This window comes from Toxorhynchites rutilus, chromosome 3, assembly GCF_029784135.1.
Source record: "Toxorhynchites rutilus septentrionalis strain SRP chromosome 3, ASM2978413v1, whole genome shotgun sequence".
NCBI classification, from domain to species: domain Eukaryota; kingdom Metazoa; phylum Arthropoda; class Insecta; order Diptera; family Culicidae; genus Toxorhynchites; species Toxorhynchites rutilus.
Window position 1 is genome coordinate 261055651 of NC_073746.1, and position 25471 is coordinate 261081121.

The 25471-nt window shown below is 37.2% G+C and overlaps 1 protein-coding gene across 3 annotated transcripts in view; it reads left to right on the forward strand.

The window, feature by feature from the left end:
- LOC129773126 (fructose-bisphosphate aldolase-like) overlaps nucleotides 1-14586 on the forward strand; it is a 609238-nt gene extending 594652 nt beyond the window's left edge. For 2 of the 3 annotated variants that reach the window (XM_055776691.1, XM_055776689.1), the window contains exon 6: nucleotides 2067-2828. In XM_055776691.1, the coding sequence (XP_055632666.1) occupies nucleotides 2067-2162 (96 nt within the window). In that variant the 3' untranslated portion in view covers nucleotides 2163-2828. Of the gene's footprint in view, nucleotides 1-2066; nucleotides 2829-13963 lie in introns of those variants that run through there. The other variant, XM_055776692.1, reaches the window with a different exon arrangement.
- The last annotated feature ends 10885 nt before the right edge of the window (nucleotides 14587-25471 follow it).

Sequence of the window (25471 nt, forward strand, 5' to 3'; positions counted from 1 at the left end):
CTGGAGAAATTGGCATTTCAAAATGCTATAAATGGATACAAGCAGCGGGTACCTTTGTACTCGTTTGAGTTTTTGCAAATCGGAATGTTTCCCTAACACAGACTTCAAAAGCATGGAGTCTGGGGAAACTGGCATTGCAAAATAGATGCAAGAAGCGAGTACTTTTTAATCCTTGGCGCTTTTGCAAATCGGAATGTTTCCCTAACACAGACATCAAAACCATGGAGTCTGGGGAAATCGGCATTTCAAAATGTACTTTGTACTCGTTTGCGTTTCTGCGAATCGGAATGTTTCCCTACCACAGACTTCTAAACCAAGGATCCAAGGGAAATCGGCATTTCAAAATAGATACAAGCAGTGGGTACTTTTGTACTCGTTTTCGTTTTTGCAAGTCGGAATGTTTCCCTAACACAGACTTCAAAACCACGGAGTCTGGGGAAATCGGCATTGCAAAATGGATACAGGCAGCGGGTAGTTTTGTTCTCGTTTGCGTTTCTGCAAATCGGAATGTTTCCCTAACACAGACTTCAAAACCATGGAGCCTGGGGAAATCGGCATTGCAAAATAGATGCATGCAGCGGATACTTTCGTACTCGTTTGCGCTTTGACAAATCGGAATGTTTCCCTAACACAGACTTCAAAACCATGGAGCCAAGGAGGCATTTCAAAATACATACAAGCAGTGGGTACTTTTGTACTCGTTTGCGTTTGGCAAATCGAAATGTTTCCCTAACACAGACTTCAAAACCATGGAGTCAAGGGAAATCGGCATTTCAGAATAAGATACAAGCAGCGGGTATTTTTGTACTCGTTTGCGTTTCTACAAATCGGAATGTTTCCCTAACACAGACGTCTAATCCATGGATCCAAGGGAAATCGGTATTTCAAAATAGATACAAGCAGTGGGTACTTTTATACTCGTTTTCGTTTTTGCAAGTCGGAATGTTTCCCTAACACAGACTTTAAAACCATGGATCCAAGGAAAATCGGCATTTCAAAACAGATTCAAGCAGCAAAACATGTTTTATAACCCCATGCATTTTTACACTCCGGAATGCGTTTAGCTAACACGGTCTACAAAATCGGGTAGAAATACAACGCTTTGGCTCGGTTATTCAGGACTGCCTCTTCATGTCGCCAGCTCCTGAACTTCTTCGCATACCGTTAAATGATTATGCAAATTGATAACTATTTGCGGCGATAACCACTACTATAGGCGTCGTGCACAAATTACGTAACGCCAAAAATCCAGATTTTGGACCCCCTCCCTCCCCTACGTAACGCAATTTCGTATCTCTAATACACAGAAAGTAACGCAACCTCGACCCCCTCCCCTTATCGCGATACGTAATTTGTGCACGACGCCATAATACATGAATTGACCTAAATAGGGATTTGTTTGCAATTGAATTCGTAAATTGTTTCATTCATTCACTAGTTCAATCAATAATTTACCCAACGAGGAACATTCGAAGTGCGATTACTGCTAATTGAAAAAACCCATCAACCGTTTTTGTTCGTAATACAATTTCGATTACATTTCGTGCGTCTGATGTCATATTCGCACGGACGGGAAGAACACCGGTAACATGGACCACAGAGATCGAATGCTTCTCATTTTAATTGACACACTGATATGAAATGGTTGTTTCGAGGTTACTACCACCGTTGTTCCAAATGAGACGGCATTGCGACAGTTCTTCCGATAGTGGGAGGCATGATACAATAACTAGTAACAGTATCGACGATGACAGAATCAGAACACACCTGGTATTAATACATAACAGCTGGTGAATAAGACTCACGATTTGTAACACCGGTTCAAAGAGTGCGTTCCCAGTGCACCAAATTCTCGAACTTTAAGACGAAAGGACTTCCAAAACACAAGCAGCATTGAATTCATAATCTACCATCGCTCATTTTCACTGACTAACATTTTAGTTGTAAATAGCTATGTGTTTTTAATAAATTTTTCTAACTGCACAAAAAAATTCCACCAAATCCACGTGCGCACTCTACTGCTCCGCTTGCGTTGGATTATGTGCTTCCTTTAAAAATCATTTTAGGCAAATGGATTGGCATGTCAGGCAAAATACGTCGCCGGCTCGATTCCCTCGTACGCGGCCAATGCAAGTCTGTTTGTAAAATCGCACGCCTATTAGGCTCTTCTACATGCCGCTGTTGTCATCCATTGACTGACCGCTCTGGAAACAAAATTTAACAATCGGCACACATATCCACATACCCGAAACACAAGGACATTCGTGTACATGAGCATTCCGCCGGATAGCAGCAGCAAAACAATTCACAAATTTTCACAACAAATACTAACACATACAGTTAAATTATTGATAAGGCGTGTAGAGATTATCATAATCAGATTGTCTTCCAATGAGAGAATGAAAGGACTAATGCACATGGCCATCGGCAGTGTGCAAGGGCACGAAACGGAGAGACGAAGCCTTGAGTCGACAGCCAACTTATCGTTTTATTCTGGCACAACAATTCCCGTTTTACGCTGTTTTTAAATTGTGTCTAACCCTCCCCTTTTTATGTTCAAGCAGATTGAAGTAAAATTATTTCCAAATAGTTTGCTCCGAAAGGAGGAAAGTTCGTCGACGATTCGAAAGTTTTTCTCCAGGCAGGCGCTTGTCTGTTTGCAGTTAGTAGAGCTGATGGATGCGCATTTTACTTCAACCTGCTTCCTTTTGTTCATTTTATATACTTTTTTGTGTTTAATTACCTGAATCTTTATCTTGGTTTCTACTGTCTAACGAAAAATCAATAAAAATTGAGTTCGTAAAAATATATAAAATTGGCAAGCTGCATGTTTTTTTTTTGTTTTGCTTTCTTTAACAGTATTCTGTTGTAAATAATTCTTTATTAGTTATCACCAATTGAGGATTCGATTAAATGATTCAACCGCAAATAATTATATCACAAGTAGTCCATATGTGCACGGTAAGGCTTACGAATTGCTTTCAAAGGTTAATTTGGATGACATGAATCAGTCCTATTATCTGCAGATGTCTCAAATATTTTTTACGTTGACGGTCAACTGTTTCGAATCATTCCAATTCATTCGATGTCACTTGAAATCATATTTCCTTATTATAAGCACTGTTTCAACTATAAATGTATGACACTCGCTTAGTATTATATTCTAATCAATTAATTTTGAAATTGTGTATCATTGGACTTATTTATTTACTCCATGAGCAATCAATTTCGGATCGATGTAGTTTTGAAATCGATGATTTCAGATCAAGGAGAATTACTTAGAATTCATTGGGTTTCATCAGTGGTAATCCGATGTGATGTGAGAAAAAAAAACAGAGAACCATGTTTTTTACAGATCAATGTTCGTAAGCTACATTGTTATTTGAGAGATGGCAGATTGTGCCCAGCAAAGTTTTATGATTTCCATTGTTTGGAAAAACTTGAATATTTTCGCTGAAAGAATGTTTCCCGTATCTTGAAATAATGACCAATTTCAAGGGACATTCAAAAACGAATAAATATAGCAGAGATAGCATTAAGTAGCACCGTGTATACTGTATAAATTATAAATTAAAATGATTAAAATCAACATGGAATTCATTTATAACATTAAATGAGTTTAAAAATAACTAAAATGTGCTAAATGTGCTGGTAAAGCATTCATTCAAGCGAGAGACGAGTTTGTGTATAATATACGAGGGCGGTCCGCTAAGTACTTAGCCTCATCGCCCGATGGTGTCAGTATTGCAAGAGAGATTACTATCATGTAGTACATTCTCGTAAATGGCCACTGTCAAAATTTCAGCCGAATCGGACTCGTAGTTTTGTTTTGACCGTGTGTTTGTGTGTTCTATTTTTTTAAAGGGGATTTTTACAAAATAATTATAACTCAAAAACTATAATACCTACAAAATTTAAGTCAAAGGATGAAATGTAGAAAATTATTTAAATTTTTATTAAAAAAATACCAATTTTTTTTTGAAAAAAAATTCGCTTAAAAAAATATTTTAAAAATTAAAATTCATTTTTCTCAAAAACGTATTTTTTTTAAATTCTCAAAAAAATAATATGAATAGCCCGTACAAATTCCAACAAGTCTTCCATACATCGAAAGATGGGCACTTTTACAGGGAAAAAGTTTTTCTAACACTTTTTCATGTTTTCTTTGAAAAAATTACAACTAAACCTAATTTTATTCAAAGTCAAGATAGCGGTATAGTGTATTGAACAAAGTTTTAGATCTTATTGAAATATAAACTTTCGTCGAAGTCGTCAACTCTTTTATAGTTTCTGGAATATAGGGCATTCTCCAAACAGGAGACTTGAAAAAAATTGTGTTTTACTCGTTACGTTTTTGTGGGTGAATTCTTGCGTTTGACATGTTCTTGACATGTTTCTGAATAGAAAATAAGTTAGCAGAGCATGTAAATCGCGATAATTTATACGTACAAATGTTACAAATCAAAATTTAATAGTAATTTTTCAAAAAAAAAACATGAAATTTGTATCACACAGAATACGATTCGGTGCAGCCTGCCATTCAGTGGAATTCCAGCTTTAGTCTTAACAAATGCTGTTGACAACTCACTGGCTGTAGCAAGACTAGAATGTGAACCCGAAATTAAGATGAATTTCAGCACGTCCGTTCAGCACGATATCAAATCATTAACTGACATTGTGCTGTAGCAGAGATAGTATTTTTTTATTATAATTGTGCCGCACTGCTTCTTTTGTTGCCCTTTTTGATCCGCACAGTTTCAGGAGCGCAGGTTGGTCCAATCAGACGGTGGGATTTTGGTTTAGATAATGCTTGACATTTTTCAATTGTACAATACCTTGTTTCAACAAGTATTTTATTGTTATGGATACGTAGGAATACCTGCATGATGCAAACATCTTTGCGATTCATCGAGAAATGACAAAGTTATAAACATTCGAAATTATTCATCATTTTCTTTCTTTCTCATATTGAGCGCCGCGTCGGTTTCTGTGCCCTGACACTGAATTTTCCATCTGTTTCGCGCCGGTCTTATCCGACCGACAGTGGACTTTTCGTTTGGAGGGTGTCGACACTGGAAATGACAGTAACAAAGCTAGACAATGATTTATAGAAAAGTCCACCGAGTTAACTTGACCGAGGATTAATGTGTTGAATCAATAAATTGTGGCATGTTCGTTGTGGTATGTTGCACCGTCTTGTTGAAACCACAGTTCCTTCATATTAAGGGAACTCAAACGTGATACCAAAAGTCACTGAAGCATTCACCATTAACTGTTACGTGCTAGTTCGGGTTTATTTTTGAAGAAACCACCGCACCCAACATTTATTTGTTTTAGAATGCCACTGTGTTTCGACAATGACACGAGAACTCTATTCACTCCAAAATTGTCTTGTGAATTCACTTCAACACCGACTTTACTTCAACACGATAAACTAAAATTAATTCATCGAGAATTATTCTGGGTTGAATCTTGGTTCCGAAAATGACAAGTCCTGATTCCGAGCCAAACTGAGCTTAAATTCAGCCAATTCATTTAACCCGAGGTACCTAAGTGTCAGCCTTAATCTACAATGTGATCTGTTGAGATAAAAGATTTCTTGTACCTGGCTTCATTGCAGTTTCCACTTTAAGCCCCTTATAATGATTTTATTTTACAAAACAAATCTCTTTTGCCAGTTCAATCACTAGTTTATCTATGCCTGTTTTCGAAAAATCCAAAACAATTATTGTGAATGTAGTCTAATGTACCCACTATATTCAACACGGTTATCGAAAGTTCTAATGAACAAGTAGAGGCTCCCGTAAGCATGGTGAAAAGGGGGCGATCAGGCCTCTTTTTCTCTCATTCTAAAGGTCACAAGTACAATTCTCACTCGCGACATTTTTCCGAAATGGAAGTAAAGTGATGAACCAGCCAGAGTGTTTAAAGTCACTATAATATAGGAAAAAAAACAAAAAGTCCTGGTGAAACCGAAGAACAGAAATTCAAGGACGAGACAGAATCTTTAAAAAATGATGCAGTGCCGTCGGATCAGTTATATAATATATCTTAAGCGAGTTTTTCAACACAAGTTCACGTACAGTGAACGAAATTATTTCACCAGGTCCACGTGTGCGGCGCTAGATTCAAAATAAAAATAAAGCTGTTATCAGAGCTGCTCTTCTTGAGTTAAACTTCATCATAAAAATGAACTAAAGTTAACAAGTTTCAAGGTCCCGGCCCGGCTTCCGGTACCAAATAAACCACCATCGCTCATGTTACAGCACATTGGATGAATGAGTTGTTTTTTTATTTTGACATCCACATGCTGCGATTAATTTCCTACGTTTATCCTTCCCCTGTTCCACGACGATGCAAAGCTTGACCTTTATCGTGTTCCGGGGTGATGTAAGCGCAAAGTTTTCCCTCGCACAGCTTAACTAGTGCAACAGTAATGTGTTTGCCAAATGTGCGTATAATTTCACGAAAGTGGAAGTTTCATTTGCACTCAGCGGAGGAGAAAAACAACTTTACGGCTCCTGTATTGGAACCAGCTACGGTCAGAATGCGGTGAAATTTATGTATTTTATCTATGCTATCATACTTGTTGTGAACAAAACAACCTTGGGTATTGGCTCTGTTTATATTTTAGAATTTCACAACAATCATTGATGATTTGTACGCCAAGCAATAGCCTTTCCCAATACTATTTCAGTCATAATATCAAGGACATTGGAAAATTCTTCAGAGAAATTGTCAGTGTCACAGCACTGACATTATAGTATTTTTTGCCTCTGAAAAATAACAAAGATCTCAAAAACGTGGAGGTCGGTTTCCGGACTACTCCATTTTATGCGATCATAAATATTTACCTTTGGAATTTTTCGCAATCTAACTGCACATTGAACCCAAGTTATATACAGGTCAAAAATATGTTGACGTAGGACTACGTCTAACCTTTCCATATACCCCTATATCAATATTTCGGAGTGAATGAGTGTTCAGTTTTTGAACGCTAATACCTCCTCAATTAATGAATGGATTTTGTTTCCAAATACACACATTGATAGCAAATATCCTCAGCAATTGTTTATATGCTACACATTACGGCTCATATACAGTTTAAATTGATGAAAAATTGGAAGAAAGAATTCCCTATTTTCCCATACTTTTTGTCTGCGCTCCCGCAGCAAACAGCTATTCATTACAAGCAACCACGGGTACGGGCGAAACGTATGGACAAGGTGAAGGCGGAGGACTAAAAAGAGATTATGAATAAATATAGGCGGTCGCTACAACGTTAACTATATGGCTAAATAAAGTGAGCGATGGTGGTGCTTGGCCACATTCTATCATTGGACGCCAAGCTGGAAAGACGCTATCTTGAGATTGATTTTCAGCATAAGAGATATCACTGCATTTGCCGGGGATGTATGCGGTGCGATACCGCAAGAGTGAGAGGCAGGAGTTTCAATGGGATGTGGAGCAGGAGAGCCTATCGAAGTGTGTTAAAAGCGGTGGAAGCGTCGCGCCGGGTGAATGAGTGACTAATCGGTTTTATTTAGCTGTGACATATTTGTATGTTTGAGTGGAACATGTTTATCTATGGCGCTGTACCACATTAATTGAAATTTTACCCCTTTCCTGTTGACCGATTGATCTGAAATTTCTTTATCTCTGCAGTCATTATAAAACTGCGTATTTCATGATCTTGAAAATTTTCTCAAAACCACATCAATGTGGGTATCAAATGAAGGGGATTGACCAGGAGAACACAGTTAATTATGAAAAATGCAAATCCAAAATGGTGGACTACATATTTTTTTTCAAAACCCCATCAATATGGGTATCAAAAGAAGGACTTGACTAGTAGAACACAGTTATTCATGAGGAATGCAAAGCCTAATTATATCACGATACCAGACGGCAAATACCTATTACGATATGCTTGCCATCAAGTGTGTGTTCGTTGCCGGCTGAACAATAACCCCTACAACATTTGCACGGCAAATTTTGATTTTTTCGTATTTTAATCTAAACGTTTGAGTGTTTGCTTAGTGCTGAGATTTTATTTTAGCCTTTGATTTTTTTCTGTAATTTTGTACATGAAAAATTGGTCATTCTAGGATCTGTGCTCCATGATATTCAAATAATGGACACCCCTTGGTGTAGTCCTACGTCACTCCAGTTATGTACCCGACATTACCCACTCGTCTTTTTTATCTCTTTTTTGAAGCACTGAAAACATTAAAAAAATACCCTGAAACTCTAGAATGATGAAAGCAGCCGAAAGGTCACTTCACAACCAAATTGTTAGTGTTGTAACACCTTTCCTTTGAAATTTGAAGTGAAAATTTGCGTAGGAGATCCAAGGAGGTCGGTTGCTTAACGATTATTCTAGAACTCAACGATCTTCACGAGTTTCAGACATTGCTGTAATCACGCCTTCATTAAACCTTTTTTTTTTCACCAGTCGCTCATTAATGAGATTTAGGAATAGATGAAAGTCAAAGGCGAATAAGGGATTATGGATGTACCCACAATTCATATTTGATATTTGCAATTGATAAAACTGAATGTGATTCCAGATTCATCAATCATTAGTTTGAATTGTAATAAAAAGAATAGAGAGTGAAAACATTGTAACAGGTTATGACTAGTGCACAACCGTATTTTCTAGGACTACGGTATTATATTATTCAATCCGCTTGTTTCCCTGCACTGAGTATATAAAAAGACTGAAAATTTAACTTAGTGAAGATCATTCATACCCTATCGTAAATACTACCCTCCCGCTAACCGTCTTCGTTGTTTATATTATCGCGGAACCAAAACAATCGTCCAACAGAGCATGCACACTAGGGTGCCAATATATGTATGGGAAAAAATCGACCCTAAAATTTCAAAAAGTTGCCCTATACAAAATGTTGACCACCTCGAAAAAAACACCCTATGCCAAATATCAGCTCAATCGGACTTAAGGGAGAGCGGCGCAAAGTGGTCAAAGTTTGAGTTTTTTGAAAATCCAGAAATCACCCCCTTGGGTGATGCCAAATGTCCGTAAATTTACGGACGTCGAGATCTAGTGTCATCTCGAAAAAAAAAAATTTAAAAATTGACACTCTTTTTTTTCGGAGTACGAGATGAAACATATGGTTTTAAGTGCCAATAAAAAATAACTATCTCGATTTTTCATTCGGAACTTGTAGCGAAATGTTGATTTTCACGATAATATACCCTATGCAAAATATTAGCTCATTCGAACTTCATTAATTAGTGTCACAGACGTTAAAATTTGAGTTTTTTGAAAACCGAAAAATCACCGGAAGTCGGGGTTTTCAAAAAAAAAAATTTTCGATGCCAAATGTCTTAAAATTGCATAACATAAAAATCGACTTTTCAGACGGAAAAAAGACCAAGTGCCAGAAAAAAAATATTTTTTTCACAAATTTTATTTTTCGATCTACCAATAAATCTCGATGTGTCATGCAATTTTAAAACATTTTTTTCAAAACCCCGATTTTCGGTGATCTTTCGTTTTTGAAAAAAAAACTCAAATTTTCACGTCTGTGACACTAATAAATAAAGTTCGAATGAGCTAATATTTTGCAAAGGGTATATAATCGTGCAAATCCCCATTTCACAGCAAATTCCGAATGAAATATCGAGATAACTATTTTTATTGGTACCCAAACCATACGTTTCGTGCCGTATTCCGAAAAAAAGTGGCGATTTCGACAAAAAAAATTTTTTTGAGATGACATTAGATCTCGACGTTTCATGCTATTTTAAGACATTTGGCATCAATATTTTTTTTCCAAAACCAGGATTTCCTTTACTTTCCCCTTGGGTGATTTTTCGATTTTCCAAAAACTCGAACTTTGACCGCTTTGCACCACTCTCCTTAAGTCCGATTGAGCTAATACTTGGCATAGGGTGTTTTCTCGAGGTGGTGAACATTTTTTATGAGGTAACTTTTTGAAATTAGAGATGACCATTTTCATTGGCACCCTAATGCATACCTACCAATACACTACGCCTCGATTAGCGTAATATTACTAGCCACAATTGTGTAGGACCTTAACGTCATGGCGTCAGTTTGATGCAATGATTACAATGCCGGATACATCAGCGGGTGAGTAATTTGTTCGCGTCCACAGGGAAACGCAGGCATGTGATGATGCAAAACAAGGCAGAACAAGCGATGTTTGTTGCTTCGAGTATAGCACGAGACTGAAAATTTGTCTCAGCACAGATCCACTATTGATATCCTAGCAAATATTCGCTTCGTTGTTTATCTTATCGTCTAAAGGTCGAAAACTGAGTTATGATCATTAAACAATCTAAAGCTCGAATTCGGAATTAAAATACTGAATCATAATCCTGGATAGAATAAAAAAAATTGAAAGAGGGTTGTGTCGCATTTTTGACTTAGTACTACGAAAGAATTTTTTTGGATCAATTTGTTTATCTCATCGGGTATTGTTTTAGAATGCATCGATTTTTTTTAAATGATTCATGATTTTCTAGTAGAAAGTTTTAGTGGTTTGTAATGAGCCGTGGCATCAGATAAAGATCGTTGAGTCTTGATTAATTCTCTTCCGCACAGGAATAATATGACGAGCACGAGAATAATAAGCAAGCATTATTTTCTTGGTGTTAAAGCTATACAATTATCGTGGCAGTCTCCTTACAGTTGACATACACACGATCACAAGCAATTATATGTTTGTTCCACCATCATTGCACATTTCTAATAAACAAACTTTGGAACCACTTAATGGCAACCATTCCAATCTACATTTGGCAACGCATAAAAACCAACAAGGAGCAAGCCTGTGTAATTGAATTTTCAAATATTCTGCTTTCACGCTCGGAGCGTTTGAGCAAGTTGCCTTCGTGCGAAGCTTAAATTGCCACATTACCTCTTTAACATTACCACAATGTTCGTTCACATGTTGCAGCATTTCAAGCTACCAATTTACGTGCGACTGATTCGCAGTTGCTCCCTATTTATGGTACGGGTAGGTAAGCACACAAACGAGCTAATCAAATGTATGGGAAAATAGGAATGTTTCCAATTTTCATCAATTTTAACCATTTACAGGCTAAGTGTATAGCATGTTGAATTATTTTTCAACATTTCCGATTCAATTGGTATGCAAATCATCTAAATTCTTTCGCAGAAAAAATACTATTAACGCCAACTTAATTTCATAAGACGTGACCTGTTTTTTTTTGTTTTGGTACCCTTACCGAGAGACGTAGTTCTACGTCAACAATGCGGTCGAATCTTGGACACAACCTCCTATATTTTTTTTAATCACCTCACTTCATCAGCTCTTAACTATTTTAGTTGTGAATATTTTTGTCCGTTCAATTTTTGTTTTATTTTTAAAAGATAAATTACAATGACACAGTGGACAGTAAGAATATTATTTGTTTTGCACACTACGTAGATGCATTGAAAATTTACCTCAAAGGCCACCGGAATAGCGTACTCCCTCCTTGGGTGATTTTTCGATTTTCAAATAACTCAAACTTTGACCGCTTTGTGCCACTCTCCCTTAAGTCCGATTAAGCTAATATTTGGCATAGGGTGTTTTTTCGAGGTGGTGAACATTTTGTATAGGGTAACTTTTCTAAATTTTAGGGTCGATTTTTTCCCATACATTCATTGGCACCCTAATGTACATCTAGACCTTTTCACACTATTTAGAAGTTTATGGAAAACGAAAAAAATGTTAGAGTGCAATCGTATGAAACTACCTTGGACATTATGGACATTAGATTTTTTCATTTCGAATCACTATAACTTACGGATTCCATAGATGTTTACATATATTTTATGTTACTTTGAATATAACATCTACACCCAAACTAGCCTTGGTAGAAAAGAGATCATTCTTGGCAGAAAATATGCCTTTTATTGTGTTGAAGCCTCAAATGCACAAATAAAAGCACCTGTTTTTAAGAGTGTTGAAATGTTTTGTCAGCCATTGACAAAAATATGAAAATGTACATTACTTCCAGCTTATACAAAATTGTTTGGCAGCATAACATGTCTGAGATGTTCTATGAATTTCATGTAATGAACGGTATATGTATTGAATGACGTCCTATCATAATTGAAGCAGTCTGCGTGATGATTCTAAGAAAGAAAAATGAATACCACTGCGGCAAGGGTTCAACTAATACCATTCGGCACACAATATGAGTTCTATTCATAGCAAGCTCACCATCAAGTCCAATCAATCTTTTCTATTTGCTAGTGATTAGCCAGGCTATCAAATTAGTCAATTTCTAAATCACCAATTTGCACATGTTGCCATCGGTAGTAGCATTCAAACTCCTTTACCCGTTATGGATGTTAGTCATCTACTCTGGGTATGCTCCATACATGTCGATACACCAAACGACGACGCTCGACCGAAGGCCGAATCCTAATCCACCCATAATCAGCTTAGTCCCAGCATGCCAAGCGTCCGATTCAATATTCACCACATTAAGTTTGGCATTATTCCGTTCCCACATCATACAACAACGGTCGTCACCGAGGCTGGGAGCGAGATGTAATTCGAATATTGAGCTGCCCACACCAAACCGGGCCACTTCCGTCCGGTCAATATTCAGATCACTTTTCACTCGAGCGAGGATTTATAAATGCAAATCACACACATTCTCGCTCCGAATCGAGATCCAATTTGCGAGACCAAATCAAATGAGGTGCACTTCCCCGGGCCGGCCGGAGGCACTGTTTGTAGCGGACAAATCTGTGGGATTGATTGAAATAAAGATTAGAATTTTAATTACGCTTTGCCCCAATCATCGGCTGCCTTCTGATACACAACGGTTGGTGGATTGTACCATTTTTGTACTCAAGGCTATGACATCGAACGGTTTCATCCACATGGCCCCCACGCTTGGGGCAGACAATGGAACCACGTATTCTCGCCGGGGATGCGTTCAATGCCTCGCACAGTTTCCGATGTACCAAACGGATCTTTAACCACACATTGATCCATTCCAGCGTAATCCCGCATCCTTTGTTGCTGACCCAAGGGCATCTCAGCATGACCGTTCGGGTCGTATTTGACCCTACAGTGGCAGTCGAAAATTGGTCTGTATTAATGATTGCATACTTTGAGGATGACCGTAACATAGTGCCACTATACAAAAAAATAAATTTGGTTTTTGTGGCAACTATTGAAAAAGATTTGCTGCTCGGTGAATAATTTACACTATCGGTCGGTAAATTGTTTTATCAAACTGCTTTTTGCTCAGATGAATGTTAAAACTGTGGGGTATGCAGATATAGTGATGGTGTTCTGCCTGCGCTCGAAGCAATTAATCCAATTACTCATGCGGAAAATGCACAGATAAATTTTGAGCCGCTTGAAGAGGACACCACTGACGTATCGGGAAGAGTGATAGACAATGCTGCCATGAGTGCATATATTCAATTTCAGGATAGATAGTAAAACTGATGTTTTAGAAGCTAGAGTTTGAAACGAAACATCAGAGGTAAACAGTGAATGCTTATATTTTCACTATAGGGTTCTGATACTTCTTTTTTCCAAAGAACCCAACAATTTGAAACAACAAATATTGGCACCGATAAAACAGGAAACCACAAAATTTGGGTCAAGAATCGAATAAAGCAAGTAAAGGGGGCCAGAAAGGAGGGTGAAAATATGCTGTGAGAAAAGTTTGAATACATTCACATTACTATGTTGGAAATTTGTATACCGTTAAATTAAATATTGAGTGACCAAAAATAAACGTTTTTTCATCGTTGGATGGCCTCGGCTCAAAATTGAATTAGTGTGAACAAATTTCAAATTGGTTGAATATGGTTGTTTGTGTATGAAAGCTTTCCTCGTCTTTCATAGTCTCAAATGGTGATATGATCGTCCCAACAGCACCCAGATTTCCACTTTAATTATTAACGAATCTTTTTTTTTTAATTCTCTTATTGTAGGCCAACGGTGATGCTTCCCTCGGCAAGTATGGCGGTGGTGTTGTCGGTGCCGCCGGTGCTGGCAGCTTATTTGTCGCTAACCACGCTTACTAAGCAGCTCTCAGTGTATCAGGAACTGTTGCGCGGAACCAGTCTAGGAACGGTAACCTAAATAACCTCAGCAAATACTTGTTAGAACAATGTTGCATCCGTTCCGTACGAACGAGATGCGCTTTATATAAGTATAACCATACAGAAAGATCATGGAAATCAATGTTAAAGTGGAAAGAAAACATCACCATTTTAAACAAAGTAGTCAAAAGATTAAAAAACAAATTGCTTCATCCACGTTTGGTAGAATATCGGGAGGATAAAACGTAAATCCTCCATCTCAGGCGACAACAACTGTTCAGTTCATGAAATAAGCGTGGGAACTATTATTCGTTTAGGAAATGCATGTCATACAAATTTCACACCATGAATACTACAATCGAGTCAGTCAAAAAATATTAGGTTTTAATTTTTTATCATTAGTTTTATATATTAAAAACAAAGTTATTACGAGACAAAGAGGCGATAATTTAATGAGGAAATAAAGTTAAAAATGCTACAAATAAAAAAAAGATCAGATGATCATCCGAAAACCTTTGCCACAGTTGTGCTTCCACCTAAATTATGACAAATTGATTTGAATCTGATACAAAATCTTCAACAATATTCCCACCTAGCGACAACAACCAAGATTCAGTCCAATCCTCGCTTGATAGTAGATTTTGATTCCTTCCTACCCGAATAGGTCTGGCTTTCCCTGAAAGAGCCTCGAGATTCTCTCAGTATCACTTTTTGATGACATGACATAGTCCAAAACATTGAAGATTCAGCTGTGAAACAACCAGGCGAAAATCGTACGAGGCATAACCATAAGCGGACTGAGATCATAAAACACTTATCCCATTTGGAGTAAGCTCCGTTGCGAACTAGATTTCGCGGAACAGGTCGGCAACGTTCGAACCTGGATGGTGAACCATTATATGAATTTAGATCAGCCATACTTAACGTGCGCATTTGGCGCGGTGGGTTCTTTTGGTTGGGCCACCTGGTATTACTTTATTTTAAACTGTTTGGTATGCGTAACTATATTTAAAACCTAATAAAATCATTATTTTTTTTGAATACTACGTCTTTCAGTAATGGTGCCAAATCAGAAAGCTGGACATGTTTTCATAAAATATAAATATCAAAGGAAGCGCTCGTTCTACGGAAAGTGTGAATAGAGAAAACATTAAATTTTAGGCTCCGCCTATTTTCAATTTATTGATTAAAAACAAACTTTTCGAGATTTCACATCATTCACGACAGCGAGGTTTGGCCTTTCTCGGGACCGAGAGTTCAGTTTAGTTTTCTAAATTGGCCTTTTTCAAGGCTAGAAGCTATTATACTGAGAAATTTAAAACCCTCATATTTCAAACCATGATTATAATTATTCAAATCACAGTCTCTCTACAGCAGTTTTTCTCAATGCTGATGTCAGACATCGGAAATCCTCGCTGCCGCTGCCGTCTGGTCACTAGTAGGATGACTGACAAATCGCGAATGACTTATCGGTTACTTTTTGCGAACGATCAATTGATTTTCGTGAATTCGACGATTGTTTCCAGGTGAAAAATGCCGTCAAAGTATAGCGCATTTCAAGCCGGATGCGAAGAAGGTATTTTTCAGCTCGGTGAAAAACTAAAGAAGAAATTTCGTTCCGCAGCGATTGCTGTCGATACCGCCACCCCCCACCGAGTGTTTTTCGGAACGTTACATTTGTTTCAGTATCACTCTAGGCAGCGAGCAATCAACCGTAGGGGAACTGGGTGTAAAACGCACCCCTTTGAAATATCATGGAAAATGAAGTAATTGGCAGGATTTTTCGATGCTCATAACTTCATTTCTTATCATAAATACTACTAAATATATATTAGCACAAAAAACCTCACCTTGCTTTAAAATATAGCAATGTATGAAAAACCGCCTGATCCTGATCCTGCAACTTTAGCCGCTTCTGCCATAAGACTTTTGAAGCATTATAAGACTAATTTAATTTATGTAAACATCAATACGTTCTCAAATATTACTAAAGCTATCAAATGAGCTTGAATCAACAAATGTTAAAAGTTCAATTCATATTTGCAATGCGATTTTCTCAATCAAGTCATTATGGGGCAAATCGCCCCGCTACGGAAAGCTAGTTCACTGTCAGTGTTACCAAATAAACATAAATTGTTCTCCAATTCGTGTGTGCATATAACCATTTTTTCATGCCTTTTCTTGTATCATGTAATAAAAAGTGAAACGAACAAAATTATTACAATGTTTCGCACTACTAAAATCCATCCAATAACCTAAACCTTAGAATCACAATAAAAACTCATACTTCAAAGACTGAAAATCTGCCAGCACTTTTATATACAGTGGCACGCAGAGATATGTTTGTGAACAGCGGCACGTATTAATAAATTTGTAACAAATTTGGTTCGACAACAAAACAGGCTCGAAAATACGAGAGCATCTGACGTTCCTAGCAAAAAGCGAGAAACTTATCCGAAGCTGGGTATATACAGCGAATAAAGATTTAACCAAAAGATATGCTTCGAAGTCGTTTCATATTTCGACCCGTTGTTGTGGTGCGTTTTGGACACCATATAGATCATCTTACCCCGTCTGTTTTAGAAATGCATACAATATAATCTTGTAGAATTTTCATCATTTTTATTTGTTTTCTCTATTCGTAATCTTTTTAGTACACATAATTACAAAGGAAACAGACGTGGTTACGTTTTTGATGTGAAAAAACAATGAATAATGTAGTAAAAATACATGTTTGAGCCTTATTAGCTTAAGGTGGGCATTTTACCCCCTGTTACCCTATAAGTTAATTATGAGAGTTAATTCGATAATCTGCTCAGATTGGTGTTTAATTATTTCGCGAAACGTACGCATCCCCCATTCAGTGGATACATTTCAAATGATGCTACTAATTGTTTGTACTAAACATTTCCATTCTTGAATTTAAAATTTCGTAGTTCAATGTAACAATGCGGTCGTGTCCTGAACACGATCCTTCTTTATTTTTTTTTGCGACCTGCGACACTATGACATCAAGGTTGTGTATTGCTGATTTGGATAATTCACTATCATGTGAATTTTAAATTAATTTTTATTTAAGGGGGTATTCTAGTGTAGAGACACGAATTTGGGACGTTTTTTTCCGAGCTCAGTAGAAATAAAACAAATAGTATTTTTACGATCCATTATATCATTATTTGTTCATCTATCTTTTAGCAATAAAACAAAAATTGAACGAAGAAAAAATATTAATAATTAGAATAGTTACAAGCTTATGAAGTGAGGGGGTTCAAAAAAACGGTGTGCCATGGCGTGCACGATTCCAGCCCTTCTGGTTATCTGAAACAAAAAAACGAACAGATTCTAAATCAGTGGAGTAGTCAAAAACATCTTTTGACGTAGAACTACGTCTTTCATTAAGGGTGCCAAATCAAAAAATAGGTCACGTTTTTATGAAATAAAGTTAACGTTAATAACTATTTTTGCCGCGAACGGATTTTGGCGATTTACATACCATACGAATCGGGTTTTCTCTAATATTTGTTTAATATGCTATACATTAGAATCCCCTGGTTTGTAAATGGTTAAAATTCATGATAACTTTAAGTGTTTCCATTTTCTTATACATTCGTTCTGTTCATTTGTGTGCTTTCCCGAACAGAGCTGTCACTAACGAGCAACTTATCGACGAGCAATGAAGGGGAAATCGTAGGATTTAAAGTCTCCGTGAACAAAGGAAAAGAAGAAGAATGAAGGGGAACACTTGCCTAGAGTATAAACAGTGGATCTCGATGAGGCAAACTTTCAGTCTCGTTCTGTGTTCAAACCAATGAACATCAATCGTGATGACAGCTACGCTAATCGAAACCAGCAACATTAACAGAAAGGGCTTCTGTTGAGAAGAGCGCAAAACGGTGATAACTGTGTGTATATTTAGTTGCTTCAAGTCATCGATATATGAAAATTTGTGTGCGTACGTGCGTGCTTTATAACTTGTACGTAAAAAAAGTGCATCTTCTCTGGAATCCCATTTGTATCCGCTCCCGTGTGCATGATAACCATTATAAACAAGGAGGGGAGATAGCGGGAATGAAATATTTGCGCTACGGTCTTAGTGAAGAATCCCTGCTGAGGCAAATATTCAGTCTTTTTCCAAGCAGTTAACATTGTTTGTTTTCCGTCATCATAAGGGCTTCGTTGGTGCCTTTTGACATTGCATCAATGCATTAACCCTCTACCGCCCAAGTGTTTGACGTAGAACTACGTCTTTCATTAAGGGGGTGCCAAATCAGAAAACATGTCACGTTTTTATGAAATAAAGTTAACGTTAGTAACTATTTTTGTGGCGAACGGATTTTGGCGATTTATATACTAAACGAATCGGGAATTCCGTAAGATTTGTTTAATATGCTATACATTAGATCCCCCTGGTTTGTAGATGGTTAAAATTCCTGAAAACTTTAAGCGTTTCCATTTTCCCATACATTTGTTCTGTCCATTTGTGTGCTCTCCCGAACAGAGCTGTCAATAACGAGCAACGAAGGGGAAATCGTAGGATTTAAAGTCTCTGTGAACAAAGGAAAAGAAGAAGAATGAAGGGGAACACTTGCCTAGAGTATAAACAGTGGATCTCGCTGAGGCAAACTTTCATTCGGCATCGGACTGTTGAGCAATAAAGATCACTTTGCTTTCGCTGCGCTTCGATCTCAGATTGGACCAGTGGTAATCCAACTTGGATATCGTCGTGTGGTTTTCTCAGTTCGTTTTTGGCATTATTCATATCGTGTGTTTTTCTTTCCGCGTCATAAATTGGACGCTCCGCGTAGTGTGTGATGAGCAAGAAGATGAGGAAGGCAGGCTCGAGTCCTGCAAAAAAACGAACGCATTGCCAGGGGCAATAAAATTTCGAGGTAAGCGTCATCTAATGCTGCACGCGATGTTGGTGCAGTGAAAAGCGCTCGCACTTCGCGAGTGTGACACCGCATCGAACAACAGCGAAGTACGCGATTTCGGCGCGTCGGTCGAAAATGTAAACGCCGTTACCCAGACAGCAACCAAAATCAAGCTCCCTCCGCTGGTTGTGAAGGCGGTCGCTCTTGACAAACTCATCAGCGTATTCGCATCGATGGGTGTTACAGCAGAGTACAAGCTGTGTGGCATAATCCAGTCTTTTTCCAAGCTGTTAACATTGTTTGTTTTCCGTCATCATAAGGGCTTCGTTGGTGCCTTTGAGAATGCATCAATGCATTAAACTGGCGTTATGGCGAAGCGGGCGTTAATGTTGAGCGCCAAAAAAATATTTGGGGAATACCAAGCATGTTGACTATCTTACTGGAATGTTATAAATTATATCAGTTCGCGTGCCAATCGCAAAATGCCTTCAACTAGGATTGCATTTGCGCTAATATTGATAATAATGAAGCATTGCTACTGTTTTCGAGGTTGTTATTAACAAAAAGAGTTTATTTCGCTTGTTTAGTCACCATGAAAGTAAATGTCGTTCTGGAGTTTTGTATGTGATTAGATTTCGCTTGCCAATAGCAAAACCTCCTCCGCTAAGGGTGACAGCTGCGCTTCCCTCGAGCATGAGAAAGTAATGCAACTTTTTTCGAGGCCAGTAATATTAACATAAGCGTTTCTTTTGAGAATAGCGCAAAATGATGAGAAGTGTTTATATTCCTAGTAGTTTCAAGCCTCCAATGTATGGCGACTTATATAAAATAACAGTGTAGTTCTACGTCAACAATGCGGTCGTATCTTGGACACAACCTTCTATAATTTTTTATTTATCTTAACAAACCTACTCCACTTTTATCTCGAATTTCCGACTTTCAACATAAAATACTCCTAGCAGAAAGCTACCAGCATAAAAACAATGTGTATGTGTGATAGATGAAAATGTCCTAAAGACGTTCTAGTGGGAGTGAACATTGAAAATAATGTCTGAATAATTTGAAAAGAGAATCCGCGAAGCCCGTCTAAATACGGGCTTGGGCTGTAGAGGGTTAAACTGACGTTATGGCAAAGCAGGTGTTAAGGTTGTGAGCCAAAAAATTATTTGGGGAATACCAAGCATCTTGAATGTCGTACTGGAATGTTATAAGTTATTTGGGTTCGCGTGCCAGTCGCAAAACTGCCTTCAACTAGGATTGCATTTGCGCTAACCTTGATCATAATGAAGCAATGCTACTGTTTTCGAGGTTGTTGATATTAACAAAGAGAGTTTATTTCGCTCGTTTAATCACCAAGAAAGTAAATGTCGATCGGAAATTTTGTATGTGATTAGGTTTCGCTTGCCAGTAGCAAAACTTACTGCACTAAGGGTGACAGCTGCGCTTATGTCGAGCATGAGAAAGTAATGCAACTTTATCCGAGGCCAGTAATATTAACAGAAGCGTTTCTTTTGAGAAGCGCTTCTTGAGAATTTGAGAATTTGAGAATTGCTAATGATGATAAGTGTTTATATTCCTAGTGGTTTAAAGCCACCAATGTATGGCTCTGTATGCATACTATGGCGAACGCTTGTTTGGCGCTTGGCGACTTATATAAAATAACAGCGTAGTTCTACGTGAACAATGCGGTCGTATCTTGGACACAACCTCCTATAATTTTTTGACAAAATGGCGGCCGTTTAAAAAACAAAATACGGTTAAAAACGTTTTTTCTTACGTTTCTCGATTTTTTAAAAATAGTAAAATTTAAAAAATGTTATTTTTTAGAGGTCCATGCGAAAGAGAGATGCATACTGATTGTATTCGTATGAATTCGACATGATTCGGTTCAGTAGAACTTGAGATATCGAGTACACCAGTTTGAAGAAACTAGTTTCGAGAAATACGCGTTTAAATTCACTGTTATGGCCGTACCAAGTTAGATACCGCATCATCAAAATGGCTCTAACTCGGTAAATAATAGGATTTTCGAAGACCTTTCTAGAGTATATGCCTTGAATGCCTAAACTACAGAAATATGAAGGATTTGTTTTACATTTTTTTTAAATTTCTAGACTAGAATACTGCCTTAACAGGGTGTCGACGCAAAACTCGAAAAAAAAACCCTGATATTACCTGATTTTCCAGTAATTTTTCAGAAAAAATCCAGAGGTAAACTAGTAAACTTTTTCTTGCAATCTTTTGGCTCTCTTCTGTGCGTTTTCTAAAATTTGTTTCGTTCCATCTCCAGAGAATTCGTTCCTACTTCCTGTAAACGTTTAATCAACTTTGATTCATTTGACGCAAATGTTTATTCCTTCTGACTTTCCTTGTCTTCTAGATAAAGAGAATGATAATTTCGAACTCGTTGAATTAACTAGCTCAACATTTTTATTGTTATCAATCCTTTGATAAACGTGTAAAATATGCAGTCCGAAGTCTAGTTGCAGCTCGCGTAACCCAATTCACGATGGGACCGTCCGACACAAGAAGAAGGCCTTTTTTCAAAGGTGCAAGTTGATCTCGGATGCTTGAGAACGTCTTAACACATTAAGGACCGCACGTTTTGGGGCAAAATTGAACGGTTTATTTGTTCGGATTCAACGAATGAGATCGTTTCCTTCGATGTGGATGAGACGGAGGCGAGCCATCGGTAGGTCTTGTTACAATCTTGGCGAACCAATGACTTAACCTTCAAGTGTAGAAAACACAAGTTATTTCGTGATCCATCCGTAACAGACGGAATGCGAAACACGAGAAATCTTGTGAGCGGTCCGCAATGTGTTAAAAACATAGACGTCATGTGAAGATTTGCCACTTTCATCCCAGATCTCATGCATCACAGGATCTCAGCTTTGATATTATGGTTTTCAAACATGAATTTATTGATAGTTTTCGAAGCAGGAAAAATGAGGGAAAAACATATCAAACTAGTCAAATACATTTTTTGTATCATTAACTTTCTAGCTACTGCAATAATCAAAATTCTAATTGGCGGAATTTCATTATTTCCAGATTGGTGACGGAATTTCCTAATTTTCGTGATATTGTTTGAATTCCCTGATTTTCAAGGTTATCCATGGTAGTCGACACCCTGTTTAAGTATTTTTGTATATTTTATGGAAGCTTTCTTATTTCTCAAGGTTTTTGTACGTCGAATGTGTTTCAGAAACGGTAATACTACATTTTTGAACCGATGTGTACAAATTTTTAATTAAGTTTGCTGTGAGTTTCCATCTTGAAATGAGCTATTTTCCTTCAATTCTGCATTTTCCATAATGGTTGATTGAAGTATTATGAAGTAATGGCATCAAATGTACTTTCTCATGAATAAAGAATTTTCTTTTCATTTTTGTAGCGCTCTTTTTGGAAACCCCGATAGAACCAAAGTTGGTCTCCTTCTCCTTTCAGAGAATTTACTTTACATATTCTTGTATTCCTAAATCCTAGCATTCCAATCTTGGTTCCATTTGCTCTATTTTTTCTCGAATTATACACAAATTTGTGTTTTGTTTGTATGAGAGTCCCCCTTTCGGAGAAGGAAAAACATGTTATTTGCATAAAATTGCAAGAATTGTATCTGAAAATAATTTTGTATTATAATGAGTTCTGGTAGAAGTACTAGGAAATTTATAGTCAAAGGGAATTGTAAAGGGTCAATTAGAAGATCAATCAATGAATAGTTCAGCGATTGGATCCATGAACGATCGCTTAGTAAGAAAACGTGAATGTTTGAAAGTATTCATTACAAAAATCCGTTTTGAGCGGGACGAAGTGTGCTAGGTGAACTAGTACTCAATAAATTAAAAACGAGCGGAGCTTGAATTGCAATCTTTTCTCTCTCCACATTGTCCGTAGAAGTTGCCATTTCTATTTCAATGAAATGTGCACTGTTTTCAGATTTAGATTTTTTTGTTTGTTTCGTTCATTACTTCGCTGTTTTGCGAACAGTTTGCACTGCTCAGTTTACTTACATTACAACTGCACAATATTTATGTAGGGGTAGTGGGGCCACTCACCTTACGGGTTTATTTCCCGGGAGGCCCCGTTACCCAGATGTGGGTAACACTTTTCTCGTTCAATTTGAATAGGATTTTTAAACGGAATTCGACAGAATAGGCACTTAAATGTAAACATGGGATATGTCGAATAATCAAAAAATCAAAAACATAGAAAATATATTTTTTATACTATACTTTTAAACGGTTTGATTTAGCAAATACTTGCAAATACATAGCAATACTTGGTTTGTATGTTTAACTATAGGGTTGTCCCATATCAATAGAAAGTTAAACCCCTCCCTGTTAACTGATTGATCTGAAATTTGGAACACGCCTTTATCTCTGCTGCCATTGTAAAACTGCGTCTTCCATGATCTTGAAAATCTAAGATGGCGGCCGCTACAAAAAGGCGGATTACATATTTTCACAAAACCCCATCAATATGGTTTTTTTCCCAAATCCCATCAATATGGGTATCAAATGAAAGGGCTTGACTAGTAGAACACAGTTACTTATCAAAATTGCAAATCCAAAATGGAAACATTTTTTTTCATTTCATCAATACGGGTATCAAACGAAAGGGCTTGACTAGTAGAACATAGTTATTTGTGAAAATGCAAATCCAAAAGAGCGATATGATTTTTTTCAAAACCTCATCAATATGTATATCAAATGAAAAAAGACTTGACTAGTAGAACACAATAGATCATGAAAAATCCAAATTCAAAATGGTCAATTCAAAATGGACAGAGTTCTAGAACTTTTTTTTTTGTTTCGGACACTGTTGCCTCAAACTAAATTAGTGGATTTCAATAACATTGAGGAAGTAAAAACCTTAAAGTTAGTCATTTTTAATGTTTTATTATTAATTTCATCCCATAAATTCATATCAAACTTGATTGATTCTATCAATCAAATTAAGCCTCTCTAACCGCTCTACTATTTGTTCTTTGACACCCAACTTCTATCTTTCTTAATTACGCTGCAATATCGATATAAACGATTCCTGTTGAGAATTCAAGCAAAATCTTCAAAAATCATCACTGTACATATAGTAGCCACTTAAATTCAACTTAACGTTGAAAGGTTACATTTTTACTTGAAATAAGTCATATTTGAAATGTAAATTTTTTTTTTCAAATTGTATTTGATCGAGTCCGATCTGTAATATCAAATTATTTTTTTTATAAAAATGTCGAAGATATACATATAATATTAAAAAGTGATTCGGATAGGAAACATAAAGAAACTAAAGTATTTCATCCTCACGGTACATGTTTCTTAGGTGTAAGCCATAGATTCACGTGACTGCTGGGAAATGTATGACTTGAGGCTACGTTCGTGCTGATAATATAAATTTTTGTATATTTCCGAAGTAGCGATGAATCCATTCCACCGGTTTCTTCAAAATAAATTGCGTCTAACGTGTTCGTCGATGGATTTACAGTATTCCATTAAATTTGATAGCAATTCGATGGAACGGGGAACACTCGATTCTCACCCGTTCGTTGGCATTTCGGATGTCCTTCAGTCGATAATGGAGAGAGCGTTTCCGACCAGTGCCATACATTTGCTTTCTCCAAATGGATTCTGTCGGCGTGAGAAACTTTTCTTCGCTAATTTGATTCTAATGCCGAGAGGTTTCCGGCTAAATGAGTCTGGAAAGAACATAAAGTCTGCTAACTAATTTCTCTGGGTCATTCTTTGGATTATCGGATGGGAAGCACAATAGGTTACCTTAAATAATATGCTGTAATGTAACTACATAATTTTAAGTTTGGCATTTGCATTGACATACACCAAAAACCTCTTCAAATTGTGGAAATGTCGTGTACGTCAAGTCGAACGAATTATTTCACTGATAGATTACAATACGCCTCCACAATTTTCACAGTGGGGGGGAACGGAGGTTTATAATCTGAATAAACCACAGTTCGCCTCCATAAAATGGATTCGTAGGAAGTGAGTAATTCAGAAACATATGTATTCCGGCGAAAAACGTTGTTTTTGGGAATCGAGAGGCTACTTACATTTCGAACTGAGTAAAATTGCGACAGAGTTTTCCCGAGGCCAATGATTAACCACGCACAAGAAACATTTTCCCACTCAAAAACACCCCAATAACCCCTCCTATGTTGCTGACGTCCTGTATGTCAACTGTACCGTCTCCTGGCTAAGTGACGTTGATATCTGCAGCTAATTATTTTAGTTTTTCGCTTCCTCCGCCGATATATTTCGCTGCAGGAAGGGCAGCTCTGAGATGGTAAACAAAATTCAATTAATCCTTCCTTCTTATTCCGAATTCAGCAGCCACGGCACGATTTGCGTCCTTTGATGGATATTTTTAGATTAGTGAATGGATTCGTTTAACAAAGGGAGAGTTGCAGCTCTTTTGTGTCGGATTTTACTACCACGTTGTGGCGTTTACAGCCTTTTTATGTCCTTTTATATTCGCCAAGTAGACAACGTAACAAGCGAGTCGTTTT